This window comes from Mustelus asterias, chromosome 2 (assembly GCF_964213995.1).
Source record: "Mustelus asterias chromosome 2, sMusAst1.hap1.1, whole genome shotgun sequence".
NCBI lineage: Eukaryota > Metazoa > Chordata > Chondrichthyes > Carcharhiniformes > Triakidae > Mustelus > Mustelus asterias.
The window spans coordinates 150,967,326-150,987,851 of record NC_135802.1 but is presented as its reverse complement, the minus strand read 5'-3'; the positions used below and the strand labels follow the sequence as shown (position 1 = coordinate 150,987,851).

Genomic DNA, 20,526 nt, shown 5'->3' with positions numbered 1-20,526 from the left:
TAAATTGCAAACTTTATTTGGTTCTAAGTGTTACATTTATAGTTACCCACAAAAAGTTAGAAGAATAAAAACCACTTGTGGGTAATGATTGTACACACCCAACAGCACTCCAGCCAATCTCGCTCTCTCTCACTTTCTCGTGCAGCATGTTAGTCCAAAAAGCAAGACTGCAGAGTTTGCAATCATCTTCAACCAGAAATACCAAGATCCATCCCAACCCGCGCCAGAGGCCCCCATCATCACTGATATTATAATCTTTGTCCAATTCAATTCACTCCACATGATATCAAGAAACAATAAAGACAACATATCAGCTATAATGCTGAAGACATGCTTCAGAACTAACCATGCTGCCTAGTCAAACTAGTCAAGCAGTTCCAGTACAACTGCAATACTGGCATGTAATGACCAAGTGGAACATTGCCCAGGTTTGTCATGTCTACAACATGCAGGTTAAGTGTAATCTGGTCAATTACGACTATACCATCGGTCTACTAAATCATCAGCAAAGTGAATTAAGGTGATAGGCATAGACATAGAATCCTTACAGTGCAGAAGTAAGCCATTTGGCCCACTGAGTCTGCACTGACTCATCTTACCCAGAGCCTATCCCCGTAGCCCCACACATTTACCCCGCTAATCCCCTAACCTACATATCTTGGGACACTAAGGGGCAATTTAGCATGGCCAATGCACGTCTTTGGACTGTGGGAGGAAACTGGAGTACCCGGAGGAAATACACACAGACACAGGGAGAACGTGCAAACTCCATACAGACCCAAGGCTGGAATTGAACCCTGGTGCCGTGAGGCAGCAGTGCTTGCCAATGTGGCACTGTGCTACAACTGTGACGTTGTAGCTGACGCTGTAAAGCTGCATTTACTCAACAGTAACCTTCCAACCAATGTTCAGTGTCCATTCTACCAGACGTTATTACAGAATTGGTCCAAACATGGTAAAAATTGAAGAGGTGAGAGTGACTGCTTTTGACACCAAGGTAGAATTTGTTTGAACATGGCATCGTAGATCCCTAATAAAATTGAAGTCAGTGGGAATCAGGGAAAACTCCTCAGGCTGTGTCCTGGTTCCACCCACCTTCAGCTGCTTCATCAAGAACCTTCTGTCGATCATCTGATTGGAAGTGGGTATGTTCACTGATGGCTGCATAATCTGTTTAATTTGGAACTTCTCGGATAATGAAGCAGTCTGTGTTTACTTGCAGCAAGACTTGAACAGCATTTAGGCTTAGGGCGATAGTGACAGGGCAGAAATCGTCTCCCACAAGAGAGAATCTAACATGCAATGGCATTACCACCTCTGAATCCCTACTCTGGGGATTACCATTGACCAAAACCTTAACTGGACCAGCCACGTAAATTCTGTTCTTACAAAAGATTCCAAAATGTCACAAATTGAAGTTTAAACTTCTAATGTTGGAATCAGCCTCTGACAAGTTGTTCTAAATGGATTTGGCGTGTTGACAACATTTAGAATTTATATCTTGTATTTATCATGTTATGAATGGCCTTAAATTCTCGTGAATTTTGCTTTATAAAAGTGAAGACATTTGCATATGATTGAAGTAGTTGGAAGAAATTTGCATGAGGCAACTAAAAGTATCAGATGTAAAAGTTGCCTCGCTATTTGGTTATTATCTAATGTAACAGAAGTTAATACCTGGCAGGTCTCAAATGCTTAATAGCCCATTGCAGAGTACTATTGACATAAGTTGTTGACCACTTAGTTACTTAAGCTTACAAGTGTTCAGTGGTGCATACATTATTAGGAATTGCATGAACGTAGAGTCCTCTGTCACATTTCACAGTAATAAATATTTTACAGATATTTCAGCATGAGAAGAACCAGCAACATGTATATGAACTGTCCATCAACATCATGAAGGTGGGTAGAAGTCAAAGGGATATTTCTAACTCCTCAGATGCAGAATTTATAACTTTTGAATGTGTCCTCCATCCCTCGCACCACTAGTACCACCCCACCTCCCTGATTTTTTTTACAGAAATATTAAGCATTTTTTTTTCTACCTTTTCCCTCCTTTTCTTTACCAAAGTACTTTTTCTGCATCAGCTTGTATAATTTAGTTAAAATATGTAATTAAATAGATCTTTTCCTTTCGGATTATTCTTCTGAATTTTCTAACTTTGTGAACTATTTCCGTAGACTACCACTGTTATAATCATACAGGGTTAGAAAATAAAAACTTTAACAAATATTTAAAATCAAAACATTTTAGCTTTTGATAAAAGGGAAGTAAAACATCAGAAATGTTATAATAGAAGACTAAATGTTTTTAACACCTGTTCACAGCCCTTCTATGTTTATTGATTTAATAATGCATTTCTTGGTTAAATATACTGGCACTACCTAGTTTATATGAAAATATGTTTGCAACTTATCATAGAATCCCTACAGTGCAGAAGGAGGCCATTCGGCCCATTAAGTCTGCACTGCACAATCCCACTTAGGCCCTATCCCCGTAACTCCACATATTTACCCCGCTAATCCCTTTAACCTACGCATCCCAGGACACTAAGGGGCAATTTAGCATGGCCAATGCACCTAACCCGCACATCTTTGAACTGTGGGAGGAAACCGGAGCACCTGGAGGAAACCCACACAGATACGGGGAGAACATGCAAACTCCACACAGACACTGACCCAAGCCGGGAATTGAACCCAGGTCCCTGGAGCTCTGAGGCAGCAGTGTTAATCACTGTGCCACCATGCCATCCTAAAACTGCACTGTAGATCTGGAAAAGGCGTGCATTTGACATGTGAGACATACTGCACCCAGATTATGCTGAATTTAGCTGGAGAACCCTAAAGCATGTATTATCCTCCTGATTAATGCCTAATTGTCTGCTTTTGCTTGGAAGTCACCAGCTCCCAATGTGACAGTCACAAACTTCCAGTGGGAATGAAAGGTGAGAGATCATGCTAAAAATTGGTCCCTCCAACTCTCATTTATCATTCCAAGAAGTGAGTGGATTTGAGCCTTTATTAGTTTCCAATCCTTACAAAAACACAGTTAATAAACTACCCAAAATATCACATCAGCAATTACTGTAATTGTGTCTAATTTTTCATTTCTAAAAATTCTGGTTTTGTATAACAACACAGTATATAAAGATATTTGCATGTACAGACACAGACATAATATGCTCGTGTGCGTTTGTATATGTGTATATTCCACCAGTGACAAATTTTGATCTTTAAATCCAACACATTAAAAAAAATAACAGTTGAAGCACATTCAGAAACTAATGCGTTGAGTCGCTGTTTAAAATTAAAATCCAGCTTGTTAAAGACAGAAATAGCTCGGATACACAAACTCCTATAATTATTTTTTTTTCAATGATGGATTGTTCACCGTAACCTGAAAAGTGCAAACTCTTTCGGGAAGGCTGCCAAGTCGGGGCAGGTGCTTACTGTCAGCATATTTACAGCTATTACTTTCCATGTGCATAACTTTATTTGTTTTCAACTTAAAAGGTGTTCGTTGATTCCTTGGAGTACCTGAGTACCAAACCTGATGGTGATTCGGACAGCATACAGTGAGTGCATCACCACTTTGGGAATAAGGGAATTTGGTTTCGCTCGTATGTATCCAGTTGTAGCCAGTGCATCTCCAGCAGTGACTCTCTGCCCATGCTGAAAATTGCCTTTTGGGGTTCAATTGGTCTCTTCCTCTGCATGCCACCCCATGGCTATATCATCCAAAGACAAGATTAGCTTTACATTTCTGCGCTTGACACCTAGTTCCACTTCCCAGTCATCTCTCAGACTCCTCTCTCGACAAGTCTGCTTGTATGCACCCTCCTCCAGTTCAACATTGGGAAGACAAAGTTTCTGTGCCACTACTCCTTACTTTGACCGGAGTCCCTAAAACAAATCTAGGGATGCTGAAGCAGTTGTCGAGCAGTAAGCTTTTTAATACTCTCGATTATTACAAAGAACAAAAGCACAGGAACAGACCCTTCGGCCCATCAAGCTTGCGCCAACACATGACGCCTTTCTAAACTAAAGACCTTTTGCCCCTACGTGGTCCGTATCCCTCTATTCTCTGCTTATTTATGTATAAATGGGTGTAAAAACTGACAGTAAATTTTGGCATGTGCACATGTGCAGTTAGACCGGAAAATGTGAAATTCTTTTTACTGTGAAAGCTTTTGATTATAAAAGATCCAAAGATGTTTCTTCTCTTTCTAGCCTCTCTAGCCTTTCTGTGGATATTTCATCCCCAGACTTGCTTGGAACCTTGCATGAAAGCTTCATTCCAACCCCAGTAAGTAGCTCACTCAGTTTATTTGTGGAAAATATGTGCAGCTGTTATCAATCCTAATTGTGTAGCTATGTTTTATATTTTACATTACTTTGATTCTGCAAGGAATTTGGAACACTCTCTGTTTGGGAAATTCGAGGGAAAATCCAAGCTGATTTGAATCTGGTGGGGACGACATATTATTCAGTAATAGTTCAGCACTCAGAGTTCCTTCCTTAATAAGAAATGCTTCAGAAACTGGGGAGTCCTACCCCATTTCAGACTGAAGTCTGCCAAATCAAAAGCTATTAACAGATAAATGGTTTTTGTGTTCTGGGAAAACTTTGATCTACCTGTTGCGTATTTGGACTGTTCTGTTTGGCAGATGTTGTTAGTTGTTAAGATTGCTTTTACGCTATTGGTTTTGCACACACAGTGGTTAGCACTGCTGCCTCACAGTGCCAGGGACCCGGGTTCGATTCCCAGCTTGGGTCACTGTGTGGAGTTTGCATGTTCTCCCCGTGTCTGCGTGGGTTTCCTCTGAGTGCTCCGGTTTCCTCCCACAGTCCAAAGACATGCTGGTTAGGTGCATTGGCCATATTAAATTCTCCTCAGTGTACTCAAACAGGCACCGGAGTGTGGCGACCAGGGGATTTTCACAGCAACTTCATTGCAGTGTGAATGTAAGCCTGCTTGTGACTAATAAATAAACTTTACTTTGTACTTATGCTGGAATGTGGCAGTGGACTAATAAACAACTGATATTTAATCACCTCATTTCAATGCAGCTAATGTCCTCGAATTAAAGTCATTGCTTTTCAAGTAGTAATTTGGATGATTTGAAGATTCAGAAGCAGTTCCAGTAGTTTACTACTGCTTTATTCTTTATTCATTGCCTGTCGAGTGGAATTTTGCATCATTTACATGAAAAAAAAATTACCTCTGATATTTGTTCACTTACACAGCCATTTTTGTTAAGTGGTCTTCATCCCATTCTTTGTTTAGGTATTCTTGTTTTAAATCATATTAGTCCTACTTTTCTATGTATACATTGCACGTAATTGCATCATGTAATTGTTACAGTAGTAAAGTGAAATCCAAATCCCTTGAGATTAAAATAAATCTCTTCACTTTAAAAAAATTTCTGTACACCAATTTGAGTCTATAATGCACTGGGTCAAACTGAGAATAGACAAATACCTGGTGAGACCTAGTTTTAAATTTGTTTGTTTATTAGTGTCACAAGTAGGCTTACATTAACACTGCAATGAAGTTACTGTGAAAATCCCCTACTCGCCACACTCCGACGCCTGTACACTGAGGGAGAATATGTCATGGCCAGTGCACCGAACCAGCACATCTTTCGGACTTGGAAGGAAACCGGAGCACCCGGAGGAAACCCATGGAGAGAACGTGCAGACTCCGCACAGTCAGTGACCCAAGCCGGGAATCAAACTCTGGTGCTGTGAGGCATCCAGTGCTGAAGTAAATCTGCCAGAAGACACTGAAGTACTGATTTGAATCATCACATGCTGTTCTTTGAGCTTCATTGAAACACTGTACTAGGCCAAGGACAGAGTTGGTCAGTGTGAGAACATAGAATTAAAGTAGCACGACACTCCAAGCTCGAGATCAGGCTTGTAGACTTTCTCTTTCCCCCTGAAAGAAAGAATGAAATGGAATGGTGCACCAGCATTGAGTCTATAAGTTTTATTTTCAGTAACCTTTTACACTTACCTCACTCTTTACTGACCTAAATGTTTGTCTTGGCCATTGTAGTGCTGGTTTATCACATTTTATACGTTTGCAAATTTCAAATACAGACATTAGATTCTTGCGCCCAGCAAAACAAAATAATGGTGGTCCCACGTGTAACTCTTTTTTGGCAGCGGGTAGGGAATCTATGACCCTGTGTCTTCATGTGTCAGTGAACTTTCTTGCACTCATGTCTTGTGCGTTTGGAACATTGAAGAAAAGCAGAATTTTTGATTTAGGAGGGTATAGAGCATTGTAAGTCAAGGCACGCCAATAAGAATGGTTAATACTTTAAACACTTGTATTTTAAATCTATTAGGAACAAAAACTACTGATTGTTCTCAGCAACTGTGAATACTTGGCAAATCACACCTTCAACAATTTGGCAGAACACTTCGAGAAGCATGCTTTCCAAGAGACAGAGAAAATTGCTCAGGTACTGTTATTGTAAAGGGTTGCTGAAAGGCATATTATGACCCTTGAATAATGTGAAAATTTCCAACTAGTCGTAATAATGGCTAGTAGTAATGAGGGTTTACTTCATTTTAGTTTTAGACTTTCTGTTCAATGTCGTGCTTGTGTCTAAAACAGTTGCAGAATATTTCAAGGCATGCACAGTACAGAACCAGACCATTTGGCCCAACAGGTCCATAAGCCTCCTCCCAGTCTTCTTTGTCTAGTCCTATTAAGATACCCTTCTATTCCTTTCTCACTCATGTACTTCTCTAGCTTTCCCTTGAATGCATCTATGCCATTTGTCTCAACCACTGCTTGTGGTACCGAGTTCTACTTTCTAATGGTTTGCTAAGAAAAGCATTTTCTCCTGATTTCCTTGTTGGATTTATTGGTCACTGTCTTATATTTTTGGTCCCAAGTTCTGATGCAACCCTTTTCATAAATTTAAACGTCAGGTCATCCCTCAGTTTCCTCTTTTCTAGAAAAAGAGCCCCAGCCTGGTCAATCTTTTCTGGTAGTATAACCCCTCTATTCTGATATCAATGTCGTATTTTCTTTTTTTGCACCTAGGCCAGTGCATCTGTCTGTTTTATAATACAGAGACCAGAAGTGTGTGCGACATTCCAAAACTAGTCTATGCAATGTTCTATTCAAGTTTAACATTATCTTCTCCGCTGTTCAATTCTGTCCCTGTAGAAATGAACCCCAGTGCATTGTTTGTTTCCTTTTCATATAGCCTTATTAAGCTACATCGTTACCTTTATAAATCTGTATATCTGTACTCCCCAGATCTACCAGTTCCTCTGCCCCATTTAGGCACTCATTTTCAAGGGAGTATGTTGACCTCTTTATCCTTCGTACTAAAATATACCATCTCTCACTTATATATTGAAGTTTATTTTACAATTATATGCCCATTCTGCAAGTTTATTAACATTTCCTGTATTTTGTTGCAGTCTGCCTAACTGCATTAAATGCATTCCCCCAATTTGATGCCATCCACAATTGTTGATACTTTATTTCTGATCCCCGAGTTCAAAATGTTTATGTAAACGGTGAACACTAGTGGTTCCAGCATACATTCTTGTGGAACGCCACTTCCTTTTATTTGCCAATCTACATACCTCTAATCACTATTCTCTGTTTTTTATTTTAAAACTAGCTTGCTATCCATTCTGCAACTAATCCCCTGACTCCGCATTTTATAACCTTTGTCATAAGTATTATGCAGTATCTGATCAAAGGCTTTTTGGAAGGCCAAATATATGATGTCTGCTGCATGATCCTGTTTGTTCTTCAAATAATTCAGCTATATCAAATCTTTCCTTTTTTGTCTACTCGTGCACCAAGCAAGATCTTCCAATATCATTCCTCCAGCACATTTTGTCCAGTTTTAATAGCAGATGTGTACTTACCATTTCCTTCAAAAAATGGTCAGGAAACATGTGAAACTCTGTGCACCAGTAGCCCAATTCCAGACCTAAAGCTGACAGTGCAATATTAGGAGAATGCAGTGTTCTCCGAGGAGCTGTCTTTTAAAAGAAATACTGAAATGATACTTTTCGGACAGGATTTTACGGCCTCACTCGTCCTGAAATCGTAAAATCCCGCCCGAGGTCAACAGACCTTCCCATTGTCCTTCCCTCGCCCGCTTGATTCCCGTGGCTGGTGGGGCGGTAAAATTCCAGCCATCTTGTCTAGTCAGATGAAAATAAAAAACAATCCCGTGACATTGTTCGTGAAGAGCAGGGCTCTTTCATAGCGTGTAAGCCTCAAACAATACCAACAAAACAAATGAACTGATTGTTACTCGTGCAAACTTCCTACATGCAAATGGATTGCCATGTTTGCTGATGTAACAGAAGTGAAAACATCTCTAAAAGAAAAGTCATCTCGTGAGGTGCAAAGTTAACACAAGTTCTTTTGTGGCGTTTCTTTTGTCCTATACAAGATCATTTTTGAGAGTTTTTTTTAAACATGAGCTCATGCAAACTTCTCGTGAATTAGTGTGGATGCGTTGGTACTGGTACATTAAGACAAGAAATGCCCTTGGAAATCAGGATACTTTATAGAAACATAGAAAAACTACAGCACAAAACAGGCCCTTCAGCCCCACAAGTTGTGCCGAACATATCCCTACCTTCTAGGCCATGGAAACATAGAAAATATCTGCAGCTTTGAGTGTAAATTTGTACAGCTCAATGGTATTTAATGCTGTCACCTTTGTGTGCAAGGCCGTTGCCTTGTATCTTATTTTCCTTCAGTCCTAATTTTAAACTATCATATTTCACATTAAGGTGCTTAAACATTTCAGAACCAGACGTCCTGAGGAAGATTTAACTTCAAATACTGTGGCCCTAATTTTAACAGCAACCGCTATCCTCACCCTCTCACATTCGACGAAAGGCAGGGTGAGGGTTCAAAATCAAATCAAAATCCCACCTCCAAACATACCCTGAAAGATCGCCAACCTGAAATGTAACTAAGTAACTCTGTTTCTCACTTCCTATCAGGTCGGGCAGTTTCTGTGTATTTCTAGCATTTTCAGTTTGTAATTCAGATTTCCAGATTATAGAATATTTTGCTTTTGTAAACCAACCTAGTTTCTTTTGATTGTGCAAAACCTGCTACTATCTGCGAAACAGAAAGTGGAACTGACGGAGAAAGATGAAACGAGGTATAAAAAAAAACTTCAATCTTATTAATGGTGGAGAAAAGGTTCAGGAAAAAAAGTTGATTCGGGAGGAGAAAAATAAAATGTCAATAACTGCTGATAATAAATGGGAAGGAATGAATAAGGAAGTGAGGAGAGTTTACTGCCTCAGCTCACGTGATGAAGGATATGGGAGGGTTGCCAGTATGCATGATTCTGAGTCCCACAGCCCACCTCAGCTCCCAACAGCCCCTGTGGCTGCCTCGGACCTCGTTCCCAGGTCGGCTATTTTTTATTGAATTCAAATTCCACCATCTGCTGTGGTGGGATTCGAACCTGTGTCCCCAGAACATTAGCTGAATTTCTGAACTAATAGTCTAGTGATAATACCACTCGGCCATCGCCTCCCTCTGACCATAAGGATGAGAATTTTAAAGTTGGGACGTTGCCAAACTGGCAACCGGTATAACTTAGTGAGCACCAAATGGGACTTGGTGCAAGTTAGGGTATGGGGCAGCCACATTTTTGAAGAGATGGAATTTATAGAGAGTGGAAAGCAGAGGCCAGTTTAGACAGCATTGGAATAATCTCTTCCGGTATATATAAGCAGTGAATGAGGGTTTCAAAACCACGGGCTAGTGTTGCAAGGTGACATGATATCAAAACAGTTGTGTTTCAGTGGCGAGCTAGTCAAAGTATAGATTGCATTGTTAGCAATAAACAAATCCCCAAATTGACAATCTGCTGCAAGGAAATGGATCGTTTAACATCAGGGTACAGGCAGTGAAAGAAAAGTCTCAGAAAGTCTTGCATTTTAGGCAGATGGTGTATAGGTAGTTTAATATCAACACTAGAAACCACAAGGAGGTCCAAGTTTGAGAAAATATAAATGAAACCTACAGAAGTCCTGTGGAACATTCTGTGGCTGGGTGGAAGAAAAAATAACCTATCTTTCTTTGATGCCTGTAGATTGATCTCATTCCTCCCTCATCTTTTTGAGTGTACATTTTCTTCAAGTGTTGAGATATTTCTTTTGTAGATTCTGATGTTTGCAAAGAGATTCCCCGAAATCAAGTGATCATATTTGAAACGAAGCCAATGGATTTAGCAAGAAGAATTCTCCAAGGAAACAATCTATTGTGCACTACGATTCCCACCCAGTGTATTTATTTACTTCCAAGTGGTACTAATACCTAAAAGGTTTGAATACTTAGAAACCAACAATGCTCCACAGCTGGAATAAGTGATTCCAAATTAGTTGTGCCACATCCCCCCAAATGCCTACAAGTGGGGCATAGACCTAGACTAGATGAGCATGGAAAGTTAGTAAAAATTGTTTTGTGCATAGAATTATTAAATCTTGGACTGCGTTACCAAAAGTGTTTTTTGAGGCAAGCGATGCAATTTAAATAGATACTGATTTGATTTGATTTGATTTATTGTCACAAGTATTAGTATACAGTGAAAAGTATTGTTTCTTGCACGCTATACAGACAAAGATACCGTTCATAGAGAAGGAAATGAGAGAATGCAGAATGTAGTGTTACAGTCATAGCTACGGTGTAGAGAAAGATCAACTTAATGCAAGGTAAGTCCATTCAAAGGTCTGATGGCAGCAGGGAAGAAGCTGTTCTTGAGTTGGTTGGTACATGACCTCAGACTTTTGTATCTTTTTCCCAACGGAAGAAGGTGGAAGAGAGAATGTCCGGGGTGAGTGGGGTCCTTAATTATGCTGGCTGCTTTGCCGAGGCAGTCGGAAGTGTAGACAGAGTCAATGGATGGGAGGCTGGTTTGCGTGATGGATTGGACTATGTTCACGACCTTTTGTAGTTCCTTGCAGTCTTGGGCAGAGCAGGAGCCATACCAAGCTGTGATACAACCAGAAAGAATGGTATCAGTGGTGTATCTGTAAAAGTTGGTGAGAGTCTGGATAAGTATTTGAAATAGAAAACCTGTAACAGAATACTGGGAAAGAGCAGGAAAGTTGCATTGGGCTCAGTAGCTCTAGCTGAAGAGCTAACATTGACATAAAGCTTCGTCTGTACTGTCATTGCAATGGTTTTGGGAGCTTTGTCGATTTCAAGCTTATGTGATCAGACATTATGATGAGTTAAACATGACGATATCAAATGCTGCCCCCTGATGTACAACTGCAAAGGGCTGGAAATAGAATGTCCATCAGGGAAGATAACTTCTAAACTTTCAGTTTTTGTCAAGGATATAAACCCAAAGCATTAACTTTTTATGTTTCATCTTTCACACAGTGGAACCTTTTCTGCTTCAGAGTGAGAACGTTATGGGTTCAGGCTAGAGACTTCTGAGAGTGCTACACTATTGAAAGTACCATTTTTCAGACATGTTACCAAAGCCCCATGGCACTATTGAAAGAAAGCAGGGAATTCTCATGGTGTCCTGGCCAGTGTATCCCTCAAGCAATACCACCAATAAAAACAGATGGTCTGTCCCATTGTAATTTGTGGGATCGTGGTGTATGTAATTCAGCTCTCAAATTATTTCAAATTATAGCACCGACTATTGTTTAAAAATACTTCATTGACTATGAAGTGCTTTGAAAGGTGCTGAGGTTATGAATTGAAGTAAATGATGACTGACCTGTGAATTCCCAGCAACATTTGTTTTTGATTTCTGAATTTTAGCATTTACAGTGTTTCATTTTGTGCGTCTTGACACACTGCAGATTCAGTTGTCCATCATTGGATCCACCTCAAACTGTACTGAGTCTCACTCTACTCTGCCAAAACTGGCCAGGACTCCAGATTCATTCTGGAGAGCAAAGAAAGCTCCTGACTTCCTTTCCACTAAAGCCAAACAGCACCTTAAGTGCCCTCCCTCATCTTCAACAAGCAGTGGGGCTTCTTTGCCAGTTGTGGACGGTTAATCATTGACAAGTCTGCAGCCACCATCTTGAGTCTCCACCTATGCTCGCACCACCAGTTCCTCTCCCCTAATCCCCAATTCTTCTCCCTGTGGAGTGATCCTAATCACTCACTGCATAAAAATGTTTTTATTCATGTCACCATTGCCTCAAATGAAACTACTGTTAATGATTTTTCAACTTCTTATCTGGCTCTTAACATGAGCTTCTACCTCCATTTCCTCTCCACACAAAAAATGTCTATTTCTATTTTTGTGACATTCCCTGTCTTATCCCATCTGTTGCTGAAACTCTCATCCATGCTTTTGTCATTTCCAGTATTAACTATTCTAATACCCCTGGCCAGTTTCCCATTTTCCATACTCTAAACTTCAGATGATCCTTAACTCTGCTGTCTTTATGTTACCCGCACATCATCTGTTGTTCACCTCTCGCGTCTCTACCTGCAGATCTGCATTAAAGTTAATTTATTATTAATGTCACAAGTAAGCTTAATTAACACTACAATGAAGTTACTGTGAAAATCCCCTAGTCACCACACTCTGGCGCCTGTTCGGGTACACTGAGGGAGAATTTAGCATGACCAATGCACCTAACCAGTGCATCTTTCGGACTGTGGGAAGAAACCGGAGCACCTGGAGGAAACCCACGCAGACATGGGGAGAACGTGCAGACTGCACAGACAGTGCCCCAAGCCGAGAATCGAACCCAGGTCCCTGGCGCTGTGAGGCAGCAGTGCTAACTAATGTGCCACCATACCAAATTAGCTGCCAAGTCCCCAAAAGGTTTCAATTGAAAATTCTCATTCTTGTTTTTAAATACTAACATAGAATATTAGAATGTTTACAACAAAGGAGTCCCTTTGGCCTATCATAGGCTTTCTGCAAGAACAGCTCACCTAGACCCACTAACTTATCTTTTCACCATAGCCCTGCAAATGTTTTACTCTTCAGGTCCAGTTTCCTTTTGAAAGCCTCGATTGAATCTGCCTCCACCAAGTTCTCAGGCAGAGTGTATTCCAGATTCCAATAACTCACGGCATAAAAATGTTTTTCCTCTCCTTATCCTTACTTTGTTTGCCAATCAGCTTAAATTGGTGTCCTCTGGTTCTGGATCTTTTTGCAAATTGGAATGGTTTCTCTCTATTTACTGTCCAGACCCCTCATGATTATAAACACCTCCAACAAATCTCCTCTTAATCTTCCCTTCTCCAAGGAAACGAGCTTCTCCAACTTATCTATGTAACTGAACTGAATGTGGTGGCACAGTGGTTAGCACTGCTGCCTCACAGCGCCAGGGACCCAAGTTCAATTCACAGCTTGGGTCACTGTCTGTGCAAAGTTCACATGTTCTCCCCGTGTCTGCGTGGGTTTCCTCCAGGTGCCCCGGTTTCCTCCCACAGTCCAAAGATGTGTGGGTTAGGTTGATTGGCCATGGCTAAACTGACGCTTAGTGTCAGGGGAACAAGCAGGATAAATACATGAGGTTACGGGAATAGGACCTGGGTGGGATTGTGGCCGGTGCAGTCCCAATGGGCCGAAAGGCCTCCTTCTGCACTGTCGGGATTCTATGATTCTAAGATTTTTGATCTGCTGATTAGCTTAGCAACATCGTAAACAAATTTTTATCTTAGGCAAATTGGTAACAATGAGAGATAGTGTCAAAAGTTAAAGATAAAGATGGTAAATGTTCATAAAGGAAGATGGGGGTGAATTTCACACGTACCTCATAAAAGGTGGGCATGTAATAAAGGTAATCAAGAGTAGCTTCTGAGAGGTTCGTTCAGATGAGGGAAGATCAATAGGAAAAGACACCACACCAGAGGCAAGTTCACCCTAAGGCATGGAGCTGTTTTGAGCGCACAGCCTGCAGGAGTTGGTAGTGTCCACTTCCAACAAACCATGCCGGAAGAAAGCCAGTCAGAAACAACCCCAAAATCTATAGTTGCCTCGTGTGATAACTATGCTGGATTTTTGTTTTTTTGTTTTAAAACCTATGTGATGTTCTCTGGGAGGCTTAGCTCTGAGGTTAAAGTTTATTTATTAGTCACAAATAGGCTTACATTAGCACTGCAATGAAGTTACTGTGAAAATCCCCTAATTGCCACACTCCGGCGCCTGTTCGGCTATACTGAGGGAGAATTTAGCGTGGCCAATGCACCTAACCAGCACGTCTTAGGGAATGTGGGAGGAAACCGGAGCACCCGGAGGAAACCCATGCAGACACAGGGAGAACGTGCAAACTCCACACAGACAGTGACCCAAGGCCGGAATTGAACCCGGGCTCCTGGCATTGTGAGGCAGCAGTGCTAAACACTGTGCCATCATGCTGTCCCAATGATTAAGGATTTAGGCACTTTAGAATCAAACAGCATAGAAAAAGGCCACTTGCTTTTTGCAAAAGGTTGTAAACATTTTAAAATCTATTCAACTAATCAAACTTTCCTGTTTTTCCCCCATAGCCTGTAATTTTTTTATTTTCTTCACAAAGGTTAGATGCAACGAAACTGCTGATATGTATCATTGTATATAAGTTATATGACTGTCCAGCGGCATCCATGATGCACTTTCATTATTCAGAGCTGTGGTTTGTCATGTAGATCTACGAATTATATAAAAATGCTGGTATTTTTAATGTCAGGTGAATGATTTAGTACGTAATCACTGAACGTTTAACGGTTCTGCTTTTCTGAAAACATGATTATCCGTTACAGGAAATATCAACAGTTAGATATATCGATAAATAATCATATCATTTTGACCATTGAATTATTAAATTAATCTGATTTCTTGTAGAAAACAATTTTGTACATGTTTTTTTTCCTCTGGAGAATATCTATGAACTATTTTCGTATCATGTCTGACAAAGCCACTTCCTCTCTTGATCACTTACTTTCCTGGGTGAACTGGAGTTTGTCTAGATTTCTGTGTTAAATGAGTTTTGAAAACATTTCATATCACAGAATCATTGAATGGTTACAACACAGAGGGCAGTCTATATGCCGGCTCTCTGCAAGAGCGATTCTACTCGCCCCCAAGTGATTTTGAACACTTCTATCAAACTTCCTCTCAACCTGCCCTTCCCTCAATTTCATCTGCCACGTGTCTGTCCAAACCACCAGCCTGTTTGTGCCTTCTTGGGAGTTCCACTGTACACTATCCTCCAAATGAGAAACAACTGTTCACCACATCTGTTTCCTGTCACTTAGCCAACTTTGCACCCCTGTTTTCACTGTCCTTTAATCCTTGGGCTTCAATTTTGCTGACAAGGCTGTCATGTGTTACTTTATTAAATGCTTTCTGCAAGTCCATGTACACCACATCAAAACCATTGCATTCATCAAGCCTCTTCGTTACCTCTTCAAATTAGTTCGAATTAGTTCAATTTCAGTCCGTACTTACTCAGGACTTACTCAGTTAATGGTAGGGCATTGGGGAAAGTTACAGAACAAAGAGATCTAGGGGTACATGTTCATAGCTCCTTGAAAGTGGAGTCACAGGTGGACAGAGTGGTGAAGAAGGCATTCGGCATGCTTGGTTTCATCGGTCAGAACATTGAATACAAGAGTTGGAATGTCTTGTTGAAGTTGTACAAGACATTGGTAAGGCCACACTTGGAATACTGTATGCAATTCTGGTCACCCTATTATAGAAAGGATATTATTAAATTAGAAAGAGTGCAGAAAAGATTTACTAGGATGCTACCGGGACTTGATGGATTGAGTTATAAAGGGAGGTTGGATGGACTGGGACTTTTTTCTCTGGAGCGTACGAGGCTGAGGGGTGATCTTATAGAGGTTTATAAAATAATGAGGGGCATAGATCAGCTAGATAATCAATATCTTTTCCCAAAGGTAGGGGAGTCTAAAACTAGAGGGCATAGGTTTAAGGTGAGAGATACAAAAGTGTCCAGAGGGGCAATTTTTTCACACAGGGGTTGGTGAGTGTCTGGAACAAGCTGCCAGAGGTAGTAATGGAGGGTACAGTTTTGTCTTTTAAAAAGCATTTAGATAGTTACATGGGTACAATGGGTATAGAGGGATATGGGCCAAATGCAGGCAATTGGGATTAGCTTAGGGGTTTTAAAAAAAAAAAGGTGGCATGGACAAGTTGGGCCGAAGGGCCTGTTTCCATGCTGTAAACCTCTATGACTCCATGACTATCTGATGTGATCCTGTGATTTATCAACAGTTAGGTACAACCAGCCTTTTTAGTACTTAGTCTTTATCAATTTTGTAGACCAACCAGTGCCTCCACAATCTCCTCCTCACTATGAATTTGCCATCTTCCTTAGAACAAATGCAAAGTATTCATTTAGTGCCTCAACCATGCCTATTGTCTCCATGCGTTCTCCATACTTCCATAGGACCTTTTTAGAACCGATTTGGTCTCCTTTTGTCACACTTTTAACACTTATATGTTAAGGAGGACTGGTTGCCAGACTTTTCTCTGTGCTGCTCTTATTTCAGGCAGATGAATGTTTCAGTGCTAGCAAACTGGATTATGCTATTAACCGTGCTCACACAATCACCCAAAGTGGCCTTCTCCTGTGGCTGTATAAACTCTCTTCCTGATTATCAGTTGGTTTCTCTCTTTTTCTTTGCGATCTCCTTCAACCAACTTGCAGGAACTCCTTTCTTCAACCGCAGTAGAGGTCTCTGATACATTCAGCCTTTTTAGGAAATTGGGTTGGCTTACTGTGTGGACAAATCGTATTGTTCTGTGAAGTTTCTTTTGAAAACACAGTTATATTCTATGGCCTTTGTTTAACCATAATTTGTACCCACCTGGCATCCAGACACATCAGTAGGCCGCATCAAAGCCACCCTGCAGGATTATGGCTTCCTGATCAGATCATTGCCCACTGTATATCATGCAAACTCATTAATAGGCCTCAGGACACCACTTTGATCTTGAAGTGTGTCTAGTCTACCTCAAATTACCATGGTGTTGTGATATACAAGCATGACATCACTAGAAGGGAAATGTGACGTGTGATTCAATCTTAGTTTCACTTTTTCTTTGAGCCAAGCACAGGGATTGGATCCCCAAAAGATTACATTGGAGACTGGTTCAGAATCCGGTTAAACGTCCATATTCATAGGCTAGTGTGCATTAATTTGAAAGCAGTCTACAGAATCCATAGACCACTTAGTTAACAAATGCAGAGAAAAGGGTATGCGTTGCGATCCCAGTTGTTTTAGTTTAAAGTTTATTTATTTGTGTCACAAGTAGGCTTACATTAACACTGCAATTAAATTACTGTGAAAATCCCCTAGTCGCCACACTCCGGCACCTGTTCGGGTACACTGAGGGAGAATTTAGCATGGGCAACGCACCTAACCAGCACATCTTTCTGACTGAGAGGGGAAACTGGAGCACCCGGAGAAATCCCACACAGACACATGGAGAACGCGCAGACTCCACACTGACAGTGACCCAAGCTGGGAATCGAACCTGGGTCCCTGGCTCTGTGAGGCAGCAGTGCTAACCACTGTACCACCGTGCCGCCCTTATTGACATTGGTGACATCCCGCTTAGAGATATCCCTGACCTTAGTACCAGGGCAACAAAATGATATCCTGGATTTTTGTCTGCAACCACAGAAAGCACCAATTTGTTTCCCTTAATTATGGTGTTTAAATTTATTGAATATTAGAACAGGATTGGACAAAGAAATATGAACCTCCCAAAAGATGCATATATGTCACAAAGGTCTGCTTGTGCCATGTCTTTTTCAACTCCTCGGCTCTTGTCAAGCTATGAATATGTTTAATAAAGCACCTGAATGCAGGAAGGAGTGACAAATGAAAGTGTGACGAATATATTTCCAGTCATGTGATGTTTGAGTTGTGTATTGCTTTGTTTGTTAGAAATGGATGTGCTTTAGGAAATTTCATGGAATAGTCACATAAGATACATTGTTCAGTATGACGCCAATTTGCAGTACTCCCACTGCAAACCCATTGGATCAGCATGGTATCTTCATATGGTGTGACCATATGGTATATGTGAGCTGATATAAATCGTCTCCTCTCTTCTTGTACTGTCCGCAGCCTTTCAAATCAGCCGTCATTCCTTTCCCCCACATAAAACCCAGCCGCTGCCCTTGAAAACTACAGCTCCATCTTCAACCAAGACACAGCAGTGACTACAGCGGGATGAACAAACTAACCAAAATACTATGGTGCAAGGGACCATTGAAGTTGGGGGAGTAAAAAGGATAGTCATAGAGAGTAGTGTAGTTAAGCAGATATTTTCTTGACAACATTATTGCAAAAGGGAGCAGTCTCCCATAATATTTTGGCCATTTAATATAGCAGCAATAGCGACATCATTGTTTAGGGAGTTTTTCGAAGAAAGAAAAGGTCATGGTGGGTGGTGACGTTTTCCCTCTTCTTCATAAAGATGAATCATTTTCTGATCAATGAGAACCCTTCCGCCTTTGTGACTTTCATTGTAGTTTCCAGAAATTTCTGTTGATAAGATGGACATTTCAGTACAGTGCAAGAAGCTTTACTTGCATTTGATAGTTCATCGACAGATATTTCTCTTACTCATAATGAGTCAACATGCTGAGGATATCACGATTTGAATGTTGAGATGGTATAGTCAACGTTAGTTGCACTGTCGTCCTGATTAACATAGATTATTTAATTATGCAAAAGCAGTAGTTTTGGATTATGCCATTAGGATTGATGTAGTCATTAGGCATCTCTGCCCTGCACCTCATTAACTTCATCATAGGAATTGCTAGGCATGTTTCACAGGTTTGTATATTAAAATCCTTCTGGCTGATGCTTCAAGGATGAATAATACTCAAATTCTTGGATTGGTCATTTTGCATAACGGAACCCCACACTGATCCACGCACCCAGATACTTGCATACTTATTAGTTTTGTTGAGCTACAGTCAAAACAACTATCTTAAAATTTTATGTTGTTCTTTTGGTTTTGATACCAAGCTACACATCAGCATTGGTGAGCGTCTGCTGAAATTTTACAGCTTTGATCCCAAAGGAGTTCAGCTGTGAGGTGGATAAGGCTAACTCAACATTAGACATACAATAGTTAAGTGGGGGAATCTCAATCAGGTCGATGTGTTGTTTGATAGCTTTAATGTGGTAAATATTTCAAAATATTGTACATGAAATTACTAGCTTGTCCATAGAGTCTGCCCCATACAGTCATGTTGTATGTATTCTTCATATCAAGGGCAGTCACTCTTTCCTAACCTCTGGGATTCAGCACATTTGTCCATATTTGGATCAAAGCTGTGATGAGGGCTACAGCTGAGTGATTCTGGCAGAATCTAAACTGAGCATGCTATTGCTGAAGAAATGCCGCTTTATAGCACTATTAGTGACACCTCCCACCACTTTGATGAGTGAGAGTAGACTTCAATTGTCCTGCTTCTCTGTGGACATACCTGGGCAATTTTCAACTCTGTCAGGTAGGTACCAGTGTTGTATCTGTACTTGAACAGTTTGCTAAGGACATAGCTAGGCCCAGAACACTCACCTTCAGTACTACAGTCAGGATGTTAAAGAGGATCATAGCCTGTGCTGAATTAAAAAAACTTCAACATCATCTTCTAGTCTCATGACGTTCTATCACCTAGAATAGAATGGCAGAATGCTTTTAAGAACATCACCACCATGGCAAGCTCACCTCCAAATTGTTTTTGACTTGAAAACATATTGCTGTTTCTTTATCGCCATTGGGTCAAAATCCTGGAATTCCCTCCCCAGCAGCATTGTGGAAGCACCTTCACCTTGTGGAATGCAGTGGTTCAAGAAAGTGGCTCGCCACCACCTCCTCGAGGGCAGTTGGGGATGGGCAATAAATACAGGCTTTGTCAGCGATGCCCACATCCTGTATGAATGAATGAGCTGACAAATGTTACAGTAGATGCTCCGTAAAAACACCCAAGGAAATGTCAGGAAAGCCACTGTGTTTCAGGTTAGAAGAAAAACATTAGTCATAAGCTATAAGTATGATTCATTCTCCTCCAATCCATTGTCTTAAGTAGCACAGTCAGGGATTAATTATTCATGTGTTGTGTAGTCAATAATTGTGGACAGGATTTAACAAAGATCCTCTGCATAAAGGGGATATTGCATTTTAGTGGCTGGCGCTATGAAGATCTAAGAATCATATTAGTAATGCTTTTTGATTTATCATGTAGAACATAACCAAACTTTAGAGTAAGGTAGAAGCAATACGGGATTCCCCCTTCTCCCCCAGAAAAATAGGTTTGTCTACAGTGCCTGTTCTGCTCCGACGACATATTTTCCACTGAAGGTCGTGGTTGGTGGGTTTCCTGATTCACACCACTAAGAATGACAATGGTTTAACAATTACCTTTTCATCAAAGTAAATGTGTGATAATCATAGTGATAATAACAGGATCTGGTATAGGTTAAGCAGGTGGTTAGTAGTTATTTTGTATGAGAACTGTTTTTCCCAGTAGTTGAACTTCCAG

The 20,526-nt window shown here is 40.7% G+C and overlaps 1 protein-coding gene across 2 annotated transcripts in view; it reads left to right on the top strand.

Moving 5' to 3' along the window:
* The window catches only part of exoc2 (exocyst complex component 2), a 268,711-nt gene that overhangs the window by 184,743 nt on the left and 63,442 nt on the right, over positions 1 to 20,526 (top strand). For both annotated transcript variants that reach the window (XM_078198474.1, XM_078198482.1), the window contains exons 19-22: positions 1,843 to 1,902; positions 3,514 to 3,575; positions 4,231 to 4,306; positions 6,357 to 6,473. In XM_078198474.1, coding sequence (XP_078054600.1) covers positions 1,843 to 1,902; positions 3,514 to 3,575; positions 4,231 to 4,306; positions 6,357 to 6,473 — 315 coding nt within the window. The remainder of the gene's footprint in view (positions 1 to 1,842; positions 1,903 to 3,513; positions 3,576 to 4,230; positions 4,307 to 6,356; positions 6,474 to 20,526) is intronic.